Genomic DNA, 23,923 nt, shown 5'->3' with positions numbered 1-23,923 from the left:
CTTCAGATCCTTGCTGGGTCCCATGGACTCACTACCCTCCTTCTTCTCTCCCTCACATTGCTATGTTCCAGCACCTGGACACCAAATCTTGGAGAGACTGTTTCTCTGCTATTTACTACTCTGCCATTCTTCTCCCCCGCCCCCCAACTGAATTAGTCTTTTTATTCTTTTGGTAATCTCTTCCAGGGTTAACTACTTCCTCTGTAGGTGATGAAATATATAAGGCTCCACTTCAAATGTTGGCACTGCTATGAGCATAATCTTTTCCCCTTCACTGGAACTCAGAATTGAAACTTTGATTCTTGTCTTATATTCCAGTCCCTGTAATTCCACTGCAGAAGTTATCTGAAGACAGTCTTATGCTTTCTAGCAGTGGTCTGTGACCAGCCTCTATTTTCTCCATGAACAGTACAATGGATTAATTTATACATTTATTAAACTAAGAGGCATTCTCTCAAATGAGTTTAAATGCACTTTATTTTTAGGCAACCTACATGAGATGTTTTTCCCCCCTAAAAAACACTGCCTCCACTCCAAATAAATCACGGTCAAAATAAACGAAGCAGGGCCAGGGATTTAGCTCAGTGGGTTCGCCACCTGCTGCACAAGCGCAAGGACCCTAGTCCAATTCCCGGTACCAAAAATAAATAAATAAATAAAAATAAACGAAGCATTCAAGATGACATCAGTCCCATTTGTCTAAAATCCCAGTGCTGTGTGACAAGCAGCAGCCAGTTATGGCAAGTGATAGATCCAAGGTAACCGCCAAATCCATTAACATTTTTCCATTTCAAAACCATCCCTAAAGAAAATCATAAATGGGGTCACACCATCCTCACGGTAGTCCAGGACAGCAACCATGCCATCTGGATTCATGTTTGCACCAATAAAGAACCGATAGTTTTTGAAATTAGCAAGGATGTTCTTGATTTGTTCTGCAGCCCCTGTCATAAAAGGTTTTACTCTTTCTGGTCTTTGTTTTTCAGGTTTGCCTCTGATTGATTTCATATAATCTTTGATGTACTTCTTGTAAGCCTCTTTTGTGAAGCTGGTTTCCTGCAAGTGATGGTTCATGACAATATCCACCCCAGTGACTACTGTGCTTCCTGTACCTTGGCCCTCCGGGCCTTCAGCGGAGGCGTTTCCACCAATGAGCGGGTCATCAATGTTACCCTCTGTTCTACTGACCGTCTTGCCCTCCACCTCCAGGCGCAGCCAGCCCGCGATCTCCCGGATCTTGTAAATGTCGGAGAACATCTCATCGTGGCTGATGAGGTCCCGATAGATAATCATGATGGTGGCTGAAGGGAGATGCTGCCGCGCTAGCTTAGCAGAAGCCGGGAGCTCAGAGCTAGTGCGGTGCAGCCGGAGTGGAGCACGGGGGGGGGGGGGGGGGGGGAGCGGGCAGAGAAGCAACTCTGCCATCTTCTTGGAAACCCAATTTTTTATTTTGAGATGGTCTTGGTAAACTCCTAAATTGCCCAGGCTGGTCTCAGACTTGGGATCCTCCTGCTTTAGCTTCCCAGAGTGCTAATATTACAAGCATGTTCATAACAGTTGGCCTTAACCTGAATTCTTAAATACTTTGAAGCCTTTTAATTTTTTTTTCTTTTAAAATATATTTTTTTTCAGGGCCAAGGATCAAACCCATGGCCTCACACATGTTAGGCAAGCACTCTACCACTGAGCTCCTAAGATTCTTATATTCATTCAGTAAATACTTACTGAACACCTTTTCTTTGGGTTGGCCCTGAGGGCCAGATGGCTGAACTAGAAATGATACTTGAATATCTAGGAATTTATCACCTGCTGTAGGGGACAAACACATAAACAGATGAGTATAAGGCAATGTGCTAAAGTTTATTTTAGACAACATGGGAAATTATAGGAAGAACCTTATTCAATTTGTAAAAGTAAAGAAGGTTTCCTGGAAGAGGTGGCACTTAGCTGGGACCTTAAAGATGATTCAAAGCATGTCAGGTAAATGAACAGGAATGGGGAAAGCCTCCTGCTCAGAGGGACCAGCTGGATATAGCATCGGGAGCTGGAGGGAGTGGGGGCTGATTGTGAAGCTATAGCTAGCTCAGTGTTGAGTGGTTTTCAGACAAGACAAGATGAGACTGGAGAGGCTTGACTGTCCCACACAGCCTTCTTTTTTCTTTTTTTTTTTTTGGTACCGGGGATCGAACTCAGGTCCTTGCGCTTGCGAAGCAGGCGGTGGAACCACTGAGCTAAATCCCCAGCGCCCCCACATAGCCTTTTAACTGCCATGGAAGTCATCACTAAAAAGTATCAACCTAGGGCTAATCAGTAACCATTCAGCCCTGCCCCTGATTCCCCCAGGTAAGCCTGATCATAAACTGAGACGCTGCCAGATATGTATAAACCAAGGTGCCCTCAGGCCTTGAATGCACTGCTGTGGTTTTCTGTTAGGGAGTAGAAGATTGTCTAAAGGCAAGAAGCAGCCTCTAATCTTAGCACTCTGGGTGACTTATGAAGCAGGGTCACAAGTTTGAGCCCAATCTGGGGAACTTAGCAAGTTAGTGAGACTCTATCTCAAAATTAAAAATATAAAAGGGGCCAGGGATGTAGCTCAGTGGTTCTGTCGCCTGCCTGGCAAGTGCAAGGTCCTGAGTTTGATCCCCGGTACCAAAAAAAAAACCCAATACAAAAGGGCTTGGAATATGCTCACAGTGAAGAAAGAAAAAGGGCCCAAAGTATTTGACCATCAGCAAGGAACAAGCAAATTTTGAGTACAAGGCAGGTGATCAAGGGTCCTACCAAGAGAAGGATACAGTAGGTGGCTGGGCAAGAGTCAGAGGATTAAGGAGGCATTCACCCAAACATTGTCAGGGATCATCAGTGGGTATCAGGAGAGGAAATAGCCCAGGGGGGCAGGAAAGCAATGATATATTATGCTATGTTGATGCAGAGAAGAGATACAGCCACTAGAGCTAGGATGACAACTCATTCTCCAGCCTCTCACTATCTGTGCAAAGGCTGCTTTCTATCTTGTCACTGGCAAGTCACTCTAAGCAAGCACTTGATATCCAAGTAACACCAGGAACATGTTGGTGTCCTCATACCTTGGTCAAAATCATAGGAGCTCAGCTAGAGTGAGGGCAGCCATCCCTGTTTGGCTGGTGACATCTTGAGAAAGTCCGTAAGGCCTCCAGTCAGCCCCTGACAACTTCTCTGGGCATTGGTTCATCTTGGAACACTTCTGCCATTTGCCTACCCACCTCAGGCACAGCAGGCAGGCTGCTGCCTTCTGCCAGGAAAGGCCTGGGCCTTATTAGCATTCCAGAATCTTGACCGTAGGTGCAGTGTCAACTGAGTGCAACCCTGCCAGCAGGCAGAAGGCCAATATAAGGACACAAAATTTATTTTTCTTTTATTTTTTTTGGCACTGTTGGGAATCAAACTCAGGGCTTTGCACATACGAGGCAAGCATTCTATCACTAAGCTACACCACTAGCCTCCAAAAAACTTCTTTATTTTTCACATGTTGTCTGAAGAGTATAAAGATAAATTTAAATCTCAGTCTAGCTAAGTCACTGACTTATACTAGGTTCTCCCAAAAGAAGACTCTGAGACAAAGGCTTCTGTGTGAATAGCTTATTTAGGAAGTGGGTCCAGGGAATAGAAGTAGAGGAGAGGCAAGGAACAGGAGCTGAGATAAAGATAGGGCCATGAGTGTCCCTGATACAGGTAACTAGTGACTCAAATCTTTTGAGACACCTTAGGAAATATATCTTGGAAACAGTCACTCCAAGGACTAAAGAACAAAGCATTTATCCACCAGCTCCCATCCCCATTGGTCCTGGGTTGCCTCATAAGACATTAATTAATATCTCATATTTCCCAATTGCATATGGGTAAGTGTTGAACCTGGAAGGTTCCTCACATTCCCATGGCACAAAGTGAGAGCCCAGGCACTGTTGAGTTATAACTGAGAGCACCTATCACTGGATGGCCAAAAGAATCAGAGTAGTGCCCAAGAGATATCTGACCCATTCTATAGATGGGAATGGGAGTATTCCCCATGGCCCTCTTGTGACTTCATGCAGCAGACACCCCCACACACACACCCGGGGATCAAACTCAGGACCTTGGCACTTGCAAGGCAGGCTAATCCCTGGTCCTAGACACCTTTTATTCTTGCCTGCCTAGTATCCATGACTCTCTTTCTGGTAGCAGCATCTCTATTTTGGAGTTAGAAGACTAACTTTTCCTCATTGCTAGTCCCTGTGGTTGGGTGAGGCTGATCTCCCCATCCCTTCCTGCTTCCAACTCTAAGGATTGGTCAAGTCCCAGGTCTGGCCAATCTACAGCTACAACGATCAGTTCAGAAATGGTCACTGGATCCTATCCATGCTTAAACATTCATTTGGGTGTCTACATGGCCATATACCTAGAGGGATGCAACTCCATGCCAACTTCCAGGGGCGGGACCTAATGGGCTAACCAACCAGCACACCCATTCCACTGAATGTAGATACTATTTTTGGAGTAGGCATTTGATCTAAGTAGCTCAACCAGTGTGACTCGTAGAATCTCACTTGGAATGCTGGAACAAATGTGTTCCTTCTACTGTTGGAGGGAAGAAGGAAACCCACAGCACAATTTGCTGCTGGAAGTCATACTAGGATCCCAAAACAAACCAGTTGGATCCCTCACTATCTGGCAGAGCAGAAAGACAAAACTGGTCCCTGTGGACATGAGTGAGTTTCTGGATCTCCCAAACGTGAAGCTCAACCTACTATTTCTAGACCTCCAGTTATGTAAATCAAGCACTACTCTTCACTGTTCAAACCAATTTAAGATGCATTCTTTTTTTTTTTTTTTGGTACTGGGGATCGAACTCGGGACCTCCCACTTGCAAGGCAGGCAGCAGAAACACTGAGCTAAATCCCTAGCCCTCAAACCAATTTAAAGTGAATAATCTGTTATCTGCAGCTGAATGCAATCCTAACCAAGACCTTAATTTAAACATTAAAGAGAACCATTCATGTAATATAAAAGTCCCAGAATAATACTGGATGTGGTAGCACATGTCTATAATCCCAGCACTCTGAAGGCTAAGGCAGGAAGATTGCAAGTTCAAGGCCAGCCTGGGCTACATAGTGAATTTAAGGCCAGTCTAGACTACATAGCAAAACCTTATCTCAAAAAACTAAAGAAAGGGGGGAAAAAAAAAGGTCAGCGTTAACCAAACAAACAAAAGAACTCCAGAGTACATAGAATGACTCCTAATAAGATGAGGCTTATTTGTGATCTGATTTGACTGTCATATCACCCTGCTCATCCTGGTAACAATTACTCTGATTTAATAGACTAGAGAAAAAAAAAGACAGAAGGAAGTAAAAACATTTACCTACTGGTCTCAAGTAGGAGCAACTTTGCCCTGGGGTGGGACAAGGGGACACTTGGTAATGTCTAGAGATATTTTTAGTTGTCATAACTACGGAAGAGCTGGGCATGGTGGCTCATGCCTGTAATCCCACCACTTGGGAGGCTGAGGCAGGAGGATTGCCATGAATTTGAGGCCAGCCTGGGCTACATAGTGAGTTCAAGGCCAGCCTGAACTACATAGCAAAACTCTGTCTCAAAAAAAAAATTTTTAAAACTAGGGCAGGGATTGGCGGGGAGGGGGGGAGTGCTACTGACGTGTAGTGAGTAGAAGCCAGAAATGTGATTCAGTATCCTATGAGATATACAGAACAGTCCCCCACAACAAAGAATGACCCAGGCCAAAATGTTAATAGAGCTGAAGTTGAGAAACCTGGCTTGACTAATTCAGGATCACATGGAGTCAAGGCTCAGATTCAAACACAAATCAATGCACTTAATGGCGTATAAACCCCCTCAGAATGTGTGATGCAGCCCTGTGCCAGAGCCAACCAAAGGTACTCCAGCTAAGGCCCAGGAAAGCAAGAGCCAGAGGATAATGGAGCCCAGCCACTTCAGGGGCACCCTAATCTTGTGCCAACTTCATCGTCAGTCAAGTGCATTCCAGGGTGAGCCCCTTGTGGATTCCTGCATAATTTCTTGGCTGGCCCCAGTGGCTTGTGCTCCAGGGGACCTGGGGAGGTCTATGGCTTCTTGCCCAGGGTTTCAACTCCATTTTGACCTGTTTGCCTGGCATTCACTGTATGAAATTAGAAATTAATAATTCATCTTGCAGGATGAATAATTCAACAGAAGGGACAAAGGGCTGCTGGCAATAGTTGACATCACAAAGCTAGCCCATATTTTTCTAAAGGGAGAAGAAAAAAAGAAACTCTAAGCCAAGCTAGTCTGTCTGCATGAACATGACTCCAAACACCCCATCCTTCTGGGCATGGGCGTTGATGAAGACATCACGGTTGCCAGAAAGGAATCTGGTACTCTGTCTTCTGCCCCACATCATTTCCAACCTCTCAAACCTTCACAGTGCATTACAACCCAGTTAATTGGCACCAGTTCCAGGAAGCTTCCCCTGTTTCCCTCAACCAACTGCAGCTGAAAATGGATTTCTCTCTGATCCCATCTGTTAGTCACTTTGCCCTTGCCACTATCTGTCTTACACATCACACTAAGCTCAGGTTGTTGCTGTTGTTGTTATTGTTGTCGTTGTTGTTGTTGTTTTAGGGACTCTCTATGTAGTTCAAGTTGGCCCTAACTCACTATGTTACCCAGGGTGGTCTCAACCTCCTGACAATTCTCCTGCCTCAACCTCCTGAGTGCTGAGATTATACATATGCAGCACAATGCCTGGCTAAGCCATGTTTCGGTCAACAGGGATTCTTGGGCCTTAGACTGTCTTTTCTAGTTGGAAGGGAAGAGAAGTTTCGGCCAAGTACTGGTGTGAGTGGTGTTGGCATTTAGGGGGTGCTGCTTTGAGAACTGAATGAAAGCCTTGTAGCCTCTCTACTGAAATGTGCTTCCCAGCACATCTGCAAACAATTCCAGGGGTACGCAGATCCTGGGATCCCATTCATGAACCCAGATTTAGAATTTCTACCTCATGAGGAGTTTCCTATTGAAGAGAAGGACTGACCACAGGGCATGTGTTCGTTTGATGTGTGTATTACAAAATTCAGATTCTGCCAATGTGTATTAAGAGGTGAGGGCTTTAAGAGATGACCGAGTCCTGAGGCCTCTATCCTCATGAGTGGGATTAGGTGCCCTTATAAAGGGGCTTGATGGAGGGACTTTGACCTTCTGCCCTTCTTTCTGCCTTCTGCTAGGTGAGGACACATCGTTCCATCTTCTAGAATATACAGCACGATCTTGGAAGCAGAGAGTAGCCCCCAATAGACAACCAATCCAGCTGGTACCTTTATTTTGGACTTTCCAGACTCTAGAACAAGGACAGCAGGAGAGTATTTCAGGCAGAGGAAACAGCATCTGCTAATTTCCTGAAGTGCAAGGGGACTATTAGAATTGAGGAAATAGAGAGTCATATTTCTGCATTCTGGAATTCTCTGGAGATTGTGTGGGCCAGAAAGTAGACACCAGGAAGAAGAGAAAATAACTCTAACCACCACCACCACCACCACCACCACCACTACCACTACCACCATCATCCCACCCCACCTCCACCCCTACACCGTCTTTGCAGTACTGGGGATTGAGGCTGGGGCCTTGCGCATACTAAGTAAGTGCTGTACCACTGAGTTACATCCCCAGCCCTCGCTTCTTTTCATGATGGTCAAGACATACCTTCTAGAAACTTCTTTTCATACTCTCAAGTAAAGCTAAAGTGCTGGCTGGCAATATTCCCATGGATTGAAATCCCATGGTTTAATGGTTATAAACATCAAGTATCCACATTTCCTATCACCAGGGGAGCTGAAGGTATCATGAAAGTTCTTGCTCTCAGTCCTATGTGAAAAACATAGGATACTAGCAAATTTAAAAAAAAAAAACAGTTTAATTTTGATGTAAAGCAATAAATCTCCCTGCTCTAGTCCTCTCTGCAATTTAAACCACATTCCAGCCCTTGATGAATTGTTCCCACCTCCAGGTTCTGTGGTTGTCATCATTGGTGATTATGGAGAAACTAAAATATACCAACTGCCACTTTGATGGGTGGTCTTCGTATGGAATCTCCAAGCTGCACAGAGCAGACAGGGCTGGGCTACCCTTTCATCTCCCTAGGTGGGCCCTTAGGCTAGAGCCAGTATGGAGACTTTGGTTCTAGCACCTATTCTGGCATCCTTCTCCTGCCCCCTACCCTCAGCTCCTGGGTGACTCTGGGCAAGTTCCTTCTCTCTAGGCCTCAGTTTCCTCATCTATTAAATAAGAGGTTTGGCCTAGATTAGTGGCACATGCCTATAATATCAGCACTTGGGAGGCTGAGGCAGAGGGATTGCCATGAGGTTGAGGCCAGCTTTAGCTACACAGTTAGTTTAGGGCCAGCCTGGACTACACAGTGAGATTCTGCCTCAAAAAACAAAAAATAAATAAATAAAATGAAATGAGATGTTTGGATTACATGTTTGATAAGATTCTTCTTCTTGAAGTCAAATTGTCATTATTTGCAGATGACATGATGCTCTATATAGAAGACCCCAAGAACTCCACCAAAAGTCTTCTAGACTTAATAACCAAATTCAGTCAAGTAGCTGGTTACAAGGTCAACACACAAAAATCAATAGCTTTCCTCTACACCAATGACAGACTCACTGAGAGAGAAATAGGGCAAATAATTCCTTTCACAATAGCATCCAAAAAACTGAAATACCTAGGAATCATCCTAACAAAAGAAATCAAAGACCTCTTCTCTGAAAACTATGGCACTCTGAAAAGAGAGATTGAAGATGATATCAGAAAATGGACAGACATCCCCTGCTCCTGGGTAGGAAGGATTAATATAGTGAAAATGGCCATCCTTCCCAAACTGCTATATAGATTTAATGCAATTCGAATTGAGATCCCAGCAGCATACTTTATGAGCCTCGAGAAAACAATCCAAAAATTCATTTGGAACAAGAAGAGACCCAGAATAGCAAAAGCAATTCTAGGTAACAGAGACATGGCTGGGGGTATCACAATCCCCAACCTGCAACTATGCTACAAAGCTACTGTGATAAAAACAGCATGGTACTGGCAAAGAAACAGACCTGAGGACCAGCGACACAGATTAGAAGATGCAGAAACAATGCCAGACACACTCAGCCATCTCATCTTCGACAAAGGAGCCAAACACCCTCACTGGAGGAAAGATAGCCTCTTTAATAAATGGTGCTGGAAAAATTGGGCTTCAACTTGCCAAAGATTAAAACTAGACCTGTATCTCTCACCATGCACTAAACTAAAATCAAAATGGATTAAAGATCTAAATATTAAAATAGAAACTCTGAACCAGTTGGAACAGAGGTTAGGTAGAACCCTTGAAGACATCGGTGTAGGAAAAGATTTTATGAACAAAACCTCAGTTGCCCGGGAACTAGCACAAACAATCAACAAGTGGGATCTCTTCTTATTAAATACTTCTGCACAGCAAGAGAAACCACCAGCAGTGTGAAGAGACAACCCACAATGTGGGAAAAAATCTTCACCTGCTCTTCCTCAGGCAAAGGTCTACTATCTCGAATCTATAAAGAACTTAAAAAGATCAGACCTACCAAATTTAAAGACCCAATCCAAAACTGGGCATCTGAAATGAACAGACATTTCTCAGACAAAGAAGTAGAAATAGCAAATAAATACATGAAAAAATGTTCAACATCACTGGTCATTCAAGAGATGCAAACGAAAACAACATGAGATTCCACTTCACTCCAGAAAGAATGGCTGCTCTCATGAAATCAACCAATAACAAATGCTGGCGGGGCTGTGGGGAAAGAGGAACCCTGCTCCACTGCTGGTGGGAGTGTAGACTGGTACAACCACTGTGGAAATCAGTATGGACATACCTCAAAGAATTAGGACTGGAAGTCCCATTTGACCCTGCTATTCCACTACTGGGGATCTTCCCCAAAGAATTAAAAGAATCATACCACAGTGATATATGTGCACCCATGTTCATAGCAGCACAGTTTGTAATAGCTAAAACTTGGAAACAGCCCAAATGCCCATCAACTGGAGACTGGATAAAGAAAATGTGGTTTTTTAATAAAATGGAGTACTACTCAGCCATAAAAAATGAGAAATTAGAGACATTTATAGCTAAGTGGATGCACATTGAGGTGATACTCTTAAGTGAAATAAATAGGACACACATGTGTAAATACTGAATGGTTTCTCTGGTGTGAGAAACTAAAAGTGTAAATAAGGACTAAATGTATAATAGGTAATGTGAAACAGGAAGAAAAGGGGCAAAGGGGAAGGAAGTGGGAGGGCTAGGGGAAAGGATAGAAGGGCATGAGATTAATATGAGAAAATGGAAAAATAGGAACAAAATCTTTGTAAATAGGGAGGACTGGAGGGGTTGAAGGGAGGGCTGGGCAAGGGTGAAAAATAAAAACCAAGAGAGGCTATGTAAAGGTGCAAATTTCCAATGATGACTGTCATTATATTGTATACCTAAAATGTACCAATGATTAGAATGAATAATTGATAATGTAAAATAGGAAGAAAAGGTCCAAAGGGGTAGGGGTAGTGGGAGGGGCAGGGGAAAGGAAAGAAGGGAAAGGAAAAATGATGAGAAATGGAAAAAATGGAAATAAAGTCTTTGTAAATAGGGAAGGGTGGAGGGCGTGAAGGGAGGGCTAGGAATGGGGAAAAAATAAGAACCAAGATGCATTATGTAAAGGTACAATTCCCAATGAGAAATGTAATTGTGTTGTATACCTACAATGTACCAATAAAAGAATTTAATACAAAAAAAAAAAAGATTCTTCTTCTTGGGGATCCTCTGACCTCTGACTTTTTTTCCTCTGATTTTTAAAATGTGTTAACTTGGAGGGTTTTTTTCATCTTTTTGACTATTGTTTGCAGACCAATGACAGGAGACAAGAAAACCACTATTTGTAAATTATAATGAGTGGATAATCAGCTGCCTTCAAATTAAACCTTCCTTCTTAGGAGCCAGAAGGCCTGGTTTTTAAATTGTTTATTGTTATCATTTAATGCAGTTTTCTTACTAAATCCCAGAGGGGTGAGGCAGAATGACAAGCAGATGTTTTGTTGCTAGGGGCCCTGGAGGGATGGATTTGTGACTTTCACTGCAGTGATCATTCTCTAGATTCTTTGGGAGTCAGCAGAAGCTTTGATGAATTCACAGAGTACAGGGGATTGGGCAGACTGAGCGGAGGCCTATTGAAAGAAAGCCTAGCTTAATGGAAAACTGCTGGGGACAGCAGTTGCTGGCTGGGGACAGTGCAGATTATGACAGTAATATATTTATGTAACACTTTGCAAAGAGATTGAAACTGCCATTATTTCATTTTTTTCATGAGGTCATTTCTTTCTCCAAACACTATCACCTCTCATATGAATTTCTCATTCAGTCTCCCTGGCTTTGATAGGTTTTCTGTAAACATGGTCAAAAATCTATAGAGATAGAAAGTATATTGGTGTTCACAATGCGTGAGGAGAGCTAATTCCTCTCTCCATGAATCAAAGTTGGCCTTGACACGTGCTTTTTCCAATAGAATGTGGAAAAAGTGATGTTGTGTGAGTTTCAGAGCCTACGCCTTAAGAAATCTGGTGGCTTTCACTCTTACTCTTTGGGGTCCAAATCGTCATGTAAAAGCTCATGCCTGACCAAAAGTTTTTAATCTTGGTACCACTGAGATTTGGGGCCAGATAACTGGCCAGATGATTCCTTGCAGTGGGGGCTATCCTGTGCATTATAGGATGTTTAATAGCATTTGTAGCCTCTATCTACCAGATGCTTCAGTTGTGACTCTCAAAAATGTCTTTAGACATTGCCATGTGTCCTCTGCGGGAGAAAAAAATCACACCTGCTTGAGAGTCATTGGACTAGACTACTGAATGACAAGAAACTGCCATGATGAGAGAAATGCACTGAGCTGCCAGCTGTTCTAGCCACTGGTACTGAGATGTCAGGTACATACATGAAGAGGTCTTAGATAGTCCAGCCTCCTGCAATACCCAGTTGAATGTAACCAAATAATAACCATATCTAACATCCCATGGAGCAGTCCAGGCAGGTCGCAGAACTATGAAAAATAATAAATCTTAGCCAGGCATAGTAATACACACCTATAATCCCAGCTACTAGGGAGGGAGAGGCAATTGGATTGGAAATTTGAGGCCACCTTGGACAAGACCAGTAAAATCCTATCTCAAGCTGGGCTTGGTGGAGCATGCCTGTAATCCCAGCACTCAGGAAGCTAAGGCAGGAAGATTGCTATGAGTTCGAGGCCAGTCTGGGCTACAATAATGAGTTTAAGCCCAGCCTAAACTACACAGTGAGACCCTGACTCAAAAAACAAAAACAAAACAAAACAACAACAAAAATCTTGTCTCAAAATTTTAGAAAAGGCAGAGGATACAGCTCAGTGGTAGACTGCTTGCCCAGCATGTGTGAGACCCTAGATTCAATCCCCAGCACCACAAAATAATAATGATAATAATATATATGGTAATAATAATAATATAAGCCTTTGTAAGCTACTGAATTCTACTTATGCAGCAACAGATAACTGCAATATAGGCCTACCTCCATTCCTGCTACCATCCATGGCATTTGGCATTATCTTTCTAAAATACATTCCTGAAAAGAAAGTTTTGTGGGGTTTTTTGTTTGTTTGTTTTTGTTTTGAGATACGGCCTTGCTATGTAGTCCAAGCTGGCTTTGAACTCACAATCTAGCCCAGGCTGGCCTCAAACTCATGGTGATGCTCCTGCCTCAGCCTCCCCTGCACTGGGATTACAGGCATGCTCCACCACACTCAGCTTGAATTTCTTTATTCAAACCCTCCAGGGCCTACCCCACCATCAATTCCTTTAGGCAGTCCACAAAGCTATCTAATTATTTGACCTCTGTTTAAGATAGCCTTCTTTTCTGGAATTCAACTATTCATTTATGCAATTTCCTTAATGGTCCACCTTATTTTACACCTCTGGATTTTTGCCCCATCTGTGTTCCTTGCCATTTTGCTTTTCTAACTTCTTGGTTCCTAGATTCCCTGAAAACTTGGGCTAAACATCATTCCCTCCAGAAAGTCCATGCATATTCCATTGTGTTAGATGCTTTCTCCCTTATAATCCCAAAGCCATGTGTATGGCCATCACACCACTTCCCAAATGATGTTATAATTCATGTTTTATTCTTTTTTTTTTTTTTTTTTTGGTTCCAGGGGTCGAACTCGGGTCCTTGAGCTTGCGCAGCAGGCAGCAAAACCACTGAGCTTATTGAAATTTTTTTTATGAGACTGTGAAAACCTGGAAGGCTAGAATCGAACTCTTTTATTGTCTTTTTTATAGTGCCTGGCATATAGTAAGTGCTTAACATTGGCTTAGTGAACATAGTAGGCTGAACAAATATTAATACTCCCGCTATGCAGATAAAGAAATGAAGACTCCGGAAAGCAAGCAACTTATCCATTTTTGTCCTCTGTGTAGGATGTGAGTAAGGACTAAAACTCAAGTCTTTAGATTCCATGACTGACAAGTCCCTTTTTTGCCTCATTACACTTACCTCTGCTGAATAGTTAAAGAATGCCAGTTGATGGGTACCAATCACAAATTAAAAATCAATCCACAAACTAACATCTTTCCATTTTATGTATGACTTGTAATGCCAGTAAGTCCTTGTCATCATGGGTTTGAACAATTAGCAACCTAATTCTGCTTTTCCCTCTAGGTGCCAGTCATTATCTTTACAAAATGCTAGCCAATCAAGTGAGAAGGACTGAGCATTTGGAAGTTGTATTAGCACAGGAGCCCAACTTAAATTGGCTTAAGCACAACAGGAATGAGAAAAGTATAGGGAGTATCTGAACTTGGGTGAATAAGGATCCAAAGCTCAAATATGTCATCTCACTCTTTCATTCCCCACTGTTTCTCATTCCTTTTCCCAGCTCTGCTTTCCTTCTTGTTCTACATAGTGGTCATTAGCAACTACAGTCTTAATTCATTTTTGTTGCTAGTAATCTCAGAAAGAAAAATTCTGTTTAACTTTGATTCCAAAGAAAGATCTCAGAATCGGGTATCTTTGGAGAGATCTATATCATGTATTTATTCTTGAGCCAATTACTACGGGTGGTTAGATGGACAAATATTAGGTTGATGTTGTAGCCAGCTACTAAGATGGTTTCCAATGATTTTGCCTTTTGATATTTGTGTCCTTGTATAGTTTCCTCCCACACTGACCCGTGGCTGGACTATGTGACCAATAAAAATATGGCTGAACTAATGATGTATGACTTCCAAAGCAAGGTCATAAAGGAATTGCTGCTTCTGCTTCAATCTCTTGGACTGACCCCTTTGAGGGAAGCCAGGGCCCATGTTATGGGGACACCCAAGCAGCCCTATAGAAAGGAACTAAGGGCCTTTGCCAAAAGCCAGTACCAGTTTTCCAGCCATGTGAGTAACTGATTCACCTTGGAAATGGCTCCTTCCTCTCCAACCAAGCCTTCAGATGACTGCAGTCCCAAATGACATCTGATTACACCTTCCTGAAAGACTCTGAGCCAGAACCATCCAGCCAAACAGCCCTGGAATTCCTAATCTACAGACACCAAGTAAGATAATAAATTGTTATTACTATTTTATGCCACTGCATTTGAGGATGATCTGCTACACAGCAGTAGAAAACTAACACAATTTAAATTCCTAATCTCTGGATATGTTAGTCAACTTTCAACCACTGTAAAGAAGAAAAGAATATCTGAGATAACATATAAAGATAAAGGCATTATTTTGGCTCACACTTTTGGAGATTTCAGTTCATGACTGATTGGCCCCATTGGTTTGAGCTTGTAGTAGCATGTCATGGTAGAAGTGTGTGGCAAAGCAATCAAAAGTGGAAGAAGATATCAGGGTCCCACAATCTCCTTTGAAGCCATAACCTCAATGATCTAAAACCTCCTACTAGTCTCTACTTCTTAAAGTTTCCACCATCTCCGAATAGTGCCACAGGCTATTTAACACATGAGCCTTTGGGGGATATTCCAAATCCAAACTGTAAGTAAGAGGCATAGTCCCTTTGACTACTGAGGAGTAGTCAAATTGCTGTTGGAGGGGAAAGAGAGAACATGAACAATGGATGGGTTATACAAGAGTCAACCTCAATAAAATTCATCCTCTTAAAAAAAAAAAGAGCTAATCTCATTGAACATAAACTTGATGAAGGTCAGAAGCACAAAGAAAGCAACACTGATTCATCTGAAGTGACTCCAAGCTTCTGGGTCAGGCAGGACTCAGGGCAACATATTCATTCCTATGCTGATTTTCTAGCTCTGACTACTGACAGTTTTCTCCCAACAGATCCCTAGATTTGGTTGGTTAGAAGCACCATGAACACTCCCTTCCTTTGCCAATCGAAATATTTGCTCTTAAATAAGTTAGTTGTTGTTTTCTTTTCATGTGGAGGAAAATATAGGCCAAGAAATTCCTCTGATTGTGTGTAATTTATTCATGGTTTGAGGCTTCTCCTGTTGACTTTTTAATTTAATTTCAGTTGGACACATTAGCTCACATAAGAATGCCTCCTAAAAAAAGAATGCCTCCTGTAGACATTTACATTCCTTTTTAAGCTCTTCTGCCATAGGAGAAAGATGAAAGAAATATAAAAGTTAACACTCCAACTAATAGGAAGTATTTTTCTCTCTTTCTTCTCTTTCCCTCTTTCCTTTCTTCCTTCATTCCTTCATTTCTTTCTCTCCTCCTTTCTCCATCCCCTCCTTCCTTTCCACTAAAATTTTTTGAGCATCAAGTATTTGCTTGGCATTAGTTATCCAATTTAATTTATCTAATTTAAGCCTCCTAATGATGATGTGGTGAATATTAATGATTCTTTTTAAAGAATCTCCTGTTTGGAGAAATCTGGTGTTCTATTAGATAATTTTTTTTTCCTGTACTGTGTATGGAACTCAGGACCTACCTTGTGCTTATGAGGTAGGTGCTGCGCCATTGAGTTAAATCTCCGGCCCTCCTATTGGATAATTTTTGTCTCTTTATAGTCATATAGCTCCAAAACCTCTGTAATATGAATATCTTTGTATCCGTAGGAAAAAAATAGAAATGATACATACATTTTCTCCAGAAGTTCTAAGTTTTACATGTACCAAAGGTGGCTACATATGATTTCCTTCTAACTAATCACCAAGATACAGATTATATTTCCTGTGTGCTCAATGTATATTGGAGAGAAAAACAAAACAGTTTCTGCCACTTTTTTCTGTCCCTTCCATGGGGACTTTTTTCTGTCTCTTTCATGTCAATAGAAGATCAGATTGTCTAAAAAAAAAATGACAGCAATATCCAGGCTGAGTGGCACAGGCCTGTAATCCAGATGCATGTGAGGCTGAGCCAGAAGATCACAAGTTCAAGCCTAGCCTAGGTAACTTATGAGACCTTGTCTCAAAATAAAAAATATAAAAACGGGCTGGGGATGTAGCTCAGCTCTCACTGGGCTCAATCCCCAGTAATGCCAAAAACAGTAACAACAACAACAACAACAACAACAACAAAGAGAAGCATATACACTGTCCTGACACAGCTTGTGGTACATGGCCAGAGTCTTTAGACTTGCTTTACTTAGCTTGGGAAGGCTTTTGGTACGGAGGCTATGAGGACTGGCTCTGGAATCACACAGACCTGAGTCATATCCCCATCCTACTCACTTACTAGCTCTGACTCTGGTAATAACAGTTTCTACCTCTTACAATTCTTTTAAAAAAGTCAAAGAAATAATACATCTGAAATGCTTCATCCACTGCCTGGGATGAAGCAAGGGTATGACAAATGTGGTCATTACTATCATAATTTCTTTTATCTTTCTGCACTTCACCTTCCTCTGCTGCAGACCTGGGTAGATGGGTGTCCCTTAAGTGGCAGGTAGATTCTAAGATGGCCCCTACTGATCCCCACTTCCTGGTATTCAAGCCTTTGTGTAATCCCCTGTGGGAAAGACCTATAACTTGCTGGCACCCCACCACCACCACCACTGGGAATTGAACTGGGGCCTTCATACTGAGCTACAGCCACAGCCCTTTTAAAAAAATTTTTAAAGTTTTGAAACAGGGTCTCGCTAAATTACTAAATTGCCCAGATTGGACTTGAAGGTTTTTTTTTTTTGATATTGGGGATCGAATTCCAGTCTTTGCACTTGTGCAGCAGGTGGCGAAACCACTGGGCTAAATCCCCAGCCCTTGGACTTGAAGTTGTGATCCTCTTGCCTCAACCTTCCAGAGTGCTGAAATTACAGTTGTGTGCCACTGTGCCTGGTGACCTGTGGCTTGCTTCTAACTAAAAGAACATGACAAAAGTGACATTACTTGCATGATTATGTTTGGGTTTTTTTGGTACTGGGGATCGAACTCGGGTCCTTGCACTTGTGCAGCAGGTGGCGAAACCACTGACCTAAATCCCCCACCCCCACTTGCATGATTATGTAAGATTGTGACTTCTGTCTTCCTAGTAGACACTCACTATCATCTTATCAGCTTGCATGACAAAGCAAGCTACCATGATGGAAAAGTCCACGTGATGAATCACTGAGAGCAGCTTCTGCTGAGATCAAGGAACAGAGGCTCTCAGTTCAATACCCATAAAGAAACTGAACTTGGTCTACAGACTTATGAACTTGCTGTTTGTTTTGTGGTACCGGGTTGGAAACGTAGGGGCCTCATGCATGCTTTTTTTGTTTGTTTGTTTGGCGATGGAACTCAGGACCTTGCACTTGAGAGGCAGGTACAGCACCAGTGAGCTAAATCCCCGGCCCTCATGCATGCTAAGGAGACACTTTACCACTAAGTTATATCTCTAGTCTGAGCCATGTGAACTTGGAAGCAGTTTCTTTGTGGTTTCTTTTCTTTTTCTTTTTTTTTTTTTTGTAACAAGGATCGAACTCAGGACCTTGTGCTTGCGAGGCAGGCATGGTGCCACTGAGCTAAATCCCCAATCCTGTTGTTTTTTTAAAGATGAGCGTTCAGATGAGACTCCAGCCCTGGATAATACCTTTTGCAGCTTAGGGGGGGACCTAGATGCAGAGGAACCATGCTCAGATTCCTGACCCACAGACAAAGTGAGCAAGTATGCATTGTCCTAAGCCAGTGATGGCGAACCTTTTAGAGATGAGTACCCAAATTGCAACCCCAAACCCACTTATTTATCAGAAAATGCCAACACTCCAGTTAAAACTCAATGCTGAGGTTTCAATTTAGAAAAAACAGCTCATACATTCACATCTTTTGTCTTACAAGAAAAATAAATAACATGTGTGCCATAGGCTTGCCAGAACTGTGCTAAACTGCAAAGTCTGTGGCAATTGTTACACAAAAATATATATAACTAATTAGCACCCCCCACCCCCATGCGCGCTCATTCCATTTCTGGATTAGAGCCCATCTCCCCTACTTTTTTAGCACCTTGCATTTATCACATTGTCTCAGGTGTTGTTTTTCTTGTGCCCCTACATTGTAAGCTCCTGAGGACCGGCCTCAGACTAAGCACTTCTTGTTGCTTGACGGTAGATAGCACGGCCTGGCACTAAGAGGGTGCCAGGTAATACAGTACTTCACACTCCCTAAGGCTGGGCTGGGTATTCCTTTTTTTTTTTTTTTTTTGGTATCAGGGATCAAACTCGGGACCTTGCGCTTGGGAGGCAGGCGGCAGAACCACTGAGCTAAATCCCCTTCCCCAAGGGCTGGGTATTCCTTTATGAGCATCCAAAACACCTCAATGATGATGACAGTGGTTGTTTTTGAATGTTTACTGTGTGCCAGGCACTGAGATAAAGCCAGGCATCAGTATTTTCTTTTTTTCCTTCCTCCCTCTCTCCCTCTTTCCTCCCTTTCTGCCTTTCTTTTCTTTCTTTTTTCAGTGCTGGGGATAGAACCAAGGATCTTGCGCATGCTAGAAAAGTGCTCTACCGCTGAGTGACATCCAGCCCGAGGGATGAGTATTCTTTTTTTTTTTTTTTATGGTACTGGGAATAGAATTCAAAGGGATGAATATTCTTAACTAGCTTTGTGTGATGATTCTGATCCAGAGACAGGCTTGGGACCCACTAACCCTGCACCACCTGAGATGATCTGTGGAAAAATTGCATCCACCAGATAGTTGCACTATCTGATTAAAAACTGCAAGGCAGCAAATTTTGTATTACATACATATGGAAAAGCAGACAAATCCTAAGCGTACAATTTGATAAATTTTCCTAAGTGAATCCATCTCTACAGCCACCACCAAGATGAAGACAAGGGACATCCTCAGCCTCACTTGTGTGTCCTCGCAGTTCACTAGCCCAGAGCGGTAGCCACCATCATAACTCCATCCTCACCAGTTCTTATAAATGAAATCACAGTCTGTACTCATTTCTCTGCCTTCATTTGTCTGTACTCATTTGTTTGCTCAAGATTATGTTACACTTTCCACTTGTTAAAACTTTTGGCTTAATTTGTAGAATAATGACTGATGCCTAGGATTCTGAAAAGCCGTCCTGGGTATTATTTTTGTATTTTCCAAGAGATGGAATCCCATAACTCGACCTGGGAGAAGGGGGCGTGGTTACAGGCCTAAAAAACCACAGCTTGGGGGCGGGGCCTTAAAGCATGGGGGAGTGGCCACGGTCCAGCCTTTCGGTGGCAGTCGGCGCTGAGGGCAGGGTTGGGCCGGGGTTTCCGGTCTGGGCCTGCGGAATCACTGTTTGACCTCGGAAGTGCGGGAGCTCCCGGAGCTGTCACCCGGAACGGCGGTGCCGGTGGTGAAGCCGCCGAGGTGAGTGTGTGGCTGATCCTTGCCGGATCGGGGTCTGGGGCTCGGGAGGAGCCGCGGCTGTGCCTCGGCGGCCTCGGCACTCCTACCGCGGACAGCCCCGGGGCCGAGGCTTACCTTCCTTAAGGGAGGGGCCGTGAGCCGCTCCACTCCAAGGCTAGGCCGCCCGAGGGACCAGGAGCCACGGGTGGGAGGCCCAGCACCGCACCTCCCACACCTGGGGCTTCGGTTTCCTCGGGGTTCATTCATGGGGTTCATTCATTCGTTTAGCAAATAGTTGTTGAGTGCCTCCTACTCTTAGGCACAGACCTGGGCACTGAAGATACAAACTGAGCAAGACAGACAAGGCTTTTGCCTTCATGGACTGACAGTGTAAAGGGAGGAATCAGTCGACAAGTAAATGTACACGGTAATTAAAGATATGACAAATTGGGAGAGTGAATAGAGCGATTTAGGAGGGTTTCAGAGGAGAGTAATGTTGAATTTAGACAAGAAGAGTAATGACAGTCAGAAAAACTAAGGGAACAGTAGCCTGGGAGTGCTGGCAGACCATATTATAATTGGTGCTTGTACTGCATGCTCCCCTAAGCAAAAGCCCTTTTCTAACTCCTTGCTTCTCTTCCCTGCACCACACAGGAGTATAGTGGTGAGCACAGATATAACCATGACTGTTGTCCTTGTCTTTTTAAATTCCTACCAGTACCTTAGATAAAAACTAAAATCCCGTTTGACATCCTCCTTTCCTTAAGTCACTTTTCTCTGTAAATGCTACCTGATCCTTATCTATATAACAAACGTCATGATGATTTTATGGCTATTGGATTTGTATCTGTCATTTCTATAAAAACAATAAGCACCATGAAGGGTTTGTTATTTGCCCACTTTACTATTATTCTGTAGGTGTCAATGCCAGCCACATAGTAGATACTGAAAGGTCTCTGCGTGTATGAAATGATTAACACAGCACTGTTTGCTCTCCAATGGTTCAGAGGAGGCCTTTCCTGCACCAGGTTATCATCATCTTCATTTATCTAGTTAGTTAGAGACATGGACTTCCCAAGTCACTAAATTGCCCTAGCTATTAAACTAGCTATATATTAAACTAGCTCCTGCCTCAGCTTCTCAGAGTGCTGGCATTATGCATGTACCACCTTGCCCTGCTCATCGTCTTAACCTGTCACCATCTTCAAATGAAAGTCCAAAATTTTTAGCGTAGCACTCAAGCCTGTTTTTAAACTGATTCTGTCTTCCCTATCCAACCTCTTTCCTCCTCACTTCCATCATTTTCTTTACTCTGTGTTTTCAGCAACATTAAATGTATCCTTCCTTTTTCAAAGCCACACTTTTTATGACTTTGAGCCTTTGTTCATGTTTGTTCTTGCTTGGAATGCCTATTTTTTCCTCCTATTCTTCAACATCCAAGTTATGTTACCTATGTCACCTTTGTGCCTTCCTCCTTTTCTCTTCTGTGCTCTAGTTTTGGCAGTTTCCTGTTATAGCTCTAACATGGGGTGATAGTTATTTGCATCCCCAGGACCTAGAATGCTGAATAAATGAGGAAGCACAAAGTGCTCTGCCTATGCTTGGAACTTGAATGACAACAACTAAACTTTATGGAGGGTTTAGTATGTGCCAGATATTGTGTTGAACATTTAGCATTATATCTCAGAGCAACCCTTAAAGATCATGTATTACTATGATTCCATATTATAGATAAGAAAATCAAGGGTGCTGAGCATGGTGGCTCGTGCCTATAATCCCAGCAATTGGGAGGCTGAGACAGGAGGGTTGCTGTGAATTTGAGGCTAGCCTGGCCTCCATAGTGAGTTCAAGGCCAGCCTGAAGTACATAGCAAGGCCCTGTCTCAAAAGAAAATCAAGGGCTGGGGATTTACCTCAGTGGTTCTGCTGCCTGCCTCAAAAGCACAAGGTCCCAAGTACAATCCCCGGTACCACCAAAAAAAAAAGAATATCAAGAGTAGAGAGGTTAGGGAACTGTCTCAAGGTTTTAACATAGGAAGGAAAACATGGAGCCAGGATTTAAAGCCAGGCTGTAGGGCTATAGAGCTCTCTTTAACCACTGCATCAGCCTTGCCCTTCACTGCTTTTGCAGGCACTGGCTTGTACGAGTGAATTTTCTTCTTCTTCTTCTTCTTCTTCTTCTTCTTCTTCTTCCTTCTTCCTTCTTCCTTCTCCTTCTCCTTCTCCTTTCTCCTTCTCCTCCGTCTTCTCCTTGTTCTCCTTCTCCTTCTCTTCTCTTCTCTTCCTTCTCTTCCTTCTCCTCCTTCTCCTCCTTGTCCTCCTTCTCCTTCTTCTCCTTCTTTTCCTTCTCCTCCTCCTCCTCCTCCTCCTCCACCACCTCGTCCTCTTCCTTCTCCTTCTCCTCCTTTTCCTTCTTCTTTTCTCTTCTCTGTTTTTGAGACAGGTTCTTGCTATGATGTATGTGGCCCAGGCTGGCCTCAAACTCTTGACAATCCTCCTGCCACAGCCTCCCAAGTGCTGGGATTACAGGTGGGAGTGAATTTCTTCTGAAAGCAGGTTCTGTCTCTACCTATCTAGATCTAGACTCTGGCCTTGGATTTAAAAGATGAATTGCTGCTTCCTCCTTGTGATTTTCTCCTTACCTTCAGCCCCCACCCCTGATACTCCATTACCCTCTCTAGTATATGACCTTGGAAAGAATTAGATCTGTGAGTCATTTAGGCTTCTCTACTGGTGTATAGCTCACTAGTGTTTCCAGCTGCCTTCCCAGCAGCACTGTAATTGGGGTGGGGGAAGCATATTTTAATTTGTTCAGTACAAGAGCTCCATGTCCCAAGGCAGGACTGGATATCAATTTTTTTTTTTTTTGGTACCAGGGATCGAACTCAGGACCTTGTGCTTGTGAGGCAGGCACCAGAACCACTGAGCTAAACCCTGGCCCTGGACATCAATTTTAACTTGGCCACTAATGTATTTACCTTGAGCAAATCAGCCCTCCACCACATCTGAGCATAATAATCCTTGTCATTATGGATTGGGGTTCATAAGAGGCTAGTAAGATAGTAACTTGATTAAAAATTACATAGCCAGGCACAGTGGCATGTGCCTGTAATCCTAGCTATTCAGGGGACTAAGGCAGAAGGATCGTTTGAGCCTAGGAGTTCAGTGCCCACCTGGACAATATAGTGAGATAGTGAGACCTGTCTCTGTCTGTCCCTCTGTCTCTCTCTCTGTCTCTCTGTCTCTGTCTCTCTCTGTCTCTCTCTCTCTCTCTCTCATAGAATGAAAATGATCTATGCTTGGCAAAGCTAGAAGATGAAAACTTACCCCAAACCCTTCATTACTTTGCCTTATAATTTTTTCCAGTCCTTCCTTCCTTCCTGAAGTTTGAACCTAGAAGTGCTGTACCATTGAGCTTCATCTCCAGCTCTCTCTTTTTTTTTTCATTTTGAGACAGGGTCTCACTAAGTTGCTCAGTCTGGCTTTGAACGTGCAGTCTGCCTGCCATAGCCTCCCCAGTAGCTAAAATTGCAGGCATGTGCCACAGTGCTTGGCTTTTTCAGAATATCTTGCGTGTAAGGATTCTAGAGCTACAACAGGGCATGAAGGCTAGACAGACTAGTTCTCTCTCATTACATCCCTCTAGAGTAAGGATTGTCACAGTCTAAAGAGACCAGACCCCAGGCACAGTGGTGCACACCTGTAGTCCCAGCTATTGAAGAGGCTGAAGCAGGAGGATCATTTGAGCCGAACCATTCAAGGCAGCCAGGAGACCTTGTTTCTTTCTTTCTTTCTTTTTTTTTTTTTTTTTTTTTGGTACCAGAGATCGAACTCGGGTCCTTGCGCTTACAGCGAAACCAGAGCAAAATTCCCGTGACCTTGTTTCTTTAAAAACATCATAAAACAGACTAGAATCTGTATAGCTTGCTGCTTCCGTTTTCTATCCTCTGATCTGCTATTTCCTCTGCCTAGGCCATCTTTCTCCCCTAGTATCTTTAACTGTCTTCCTATCTCCAGGTCCTGGCCTGAAATCTGAGATAGAGGACACCTGGTAATATATGGCTGACCATGCCCCTCAGTTTGTCTGTGAGACCTCAGCA

The 23,923-nt window shown here is 43.1% G+C and overlaps 2 protein-coding genes across 9 annotated transcripts in view; one reads left to right on the top strand and one right to left on the bottom strand.

The window, feature by feature from the left end:
- Positions 1-724: 724 nt before the first annotated feature.
- LOC101704779 (translationally-controlled tumor protein-like) lies at positions 725-1,326 on the bottom strand. Its single transcript, XM_087198149.1, has one exon. It carries the CDS (start codon positions 1,291-1,293, stop codon positions 775-777), a length of 519 nt encoding a protein of 172 aa, XP_087054275.1. The 5' UTR covers positions 1,294-1,326; the 3' UTR covers positions 725-774.
- Positions 1,327-19,694: 18,368 nt separating this feature from the next.
- The window catches only part of Ascc2 (activating signal cointegrator 1 complex subunit 2), a 57,008-nt gene continuing 52,779 nt past the window's right edge, over positions 19,695-23,923 (top strand). For all 8 annotated transcript variants that reach the window (XR_015446305.1, XM_013071995.3, XM_087198526.1 and 5 more), the window contains exon 1: positions 19,695-19,845. The gene's annotated coding sequence lies outside the window, so the exon portion shown is untranslated. The remainder of the gene's footprint in view (positions 19,846-23,923) is intronic.

The sequence above is a fragment of the Heterocephalus glaber genome, unplaced genomic scaffold (genome assembly GCF_053883595.1).
Source record: "Heterocephalus glaber isolate CG9 unplaced genomic scaffold, H.glaber_assembly_v1.0 deba00001687, whole genome shotgun sequence".
In the NCBI taxonomy this organism is placed as follows: Eukaryota; Metazoa; Chordata; class Mammalia; order Rodentia; family Bathyergidae; genus Heterocephalus; species Heterocephalus glaber.
The sequence above is the reverse complement of the archived record's forward strand: the minus strand, read 5'-3'. Positions and strand labels throughout refer to the sequence as shown.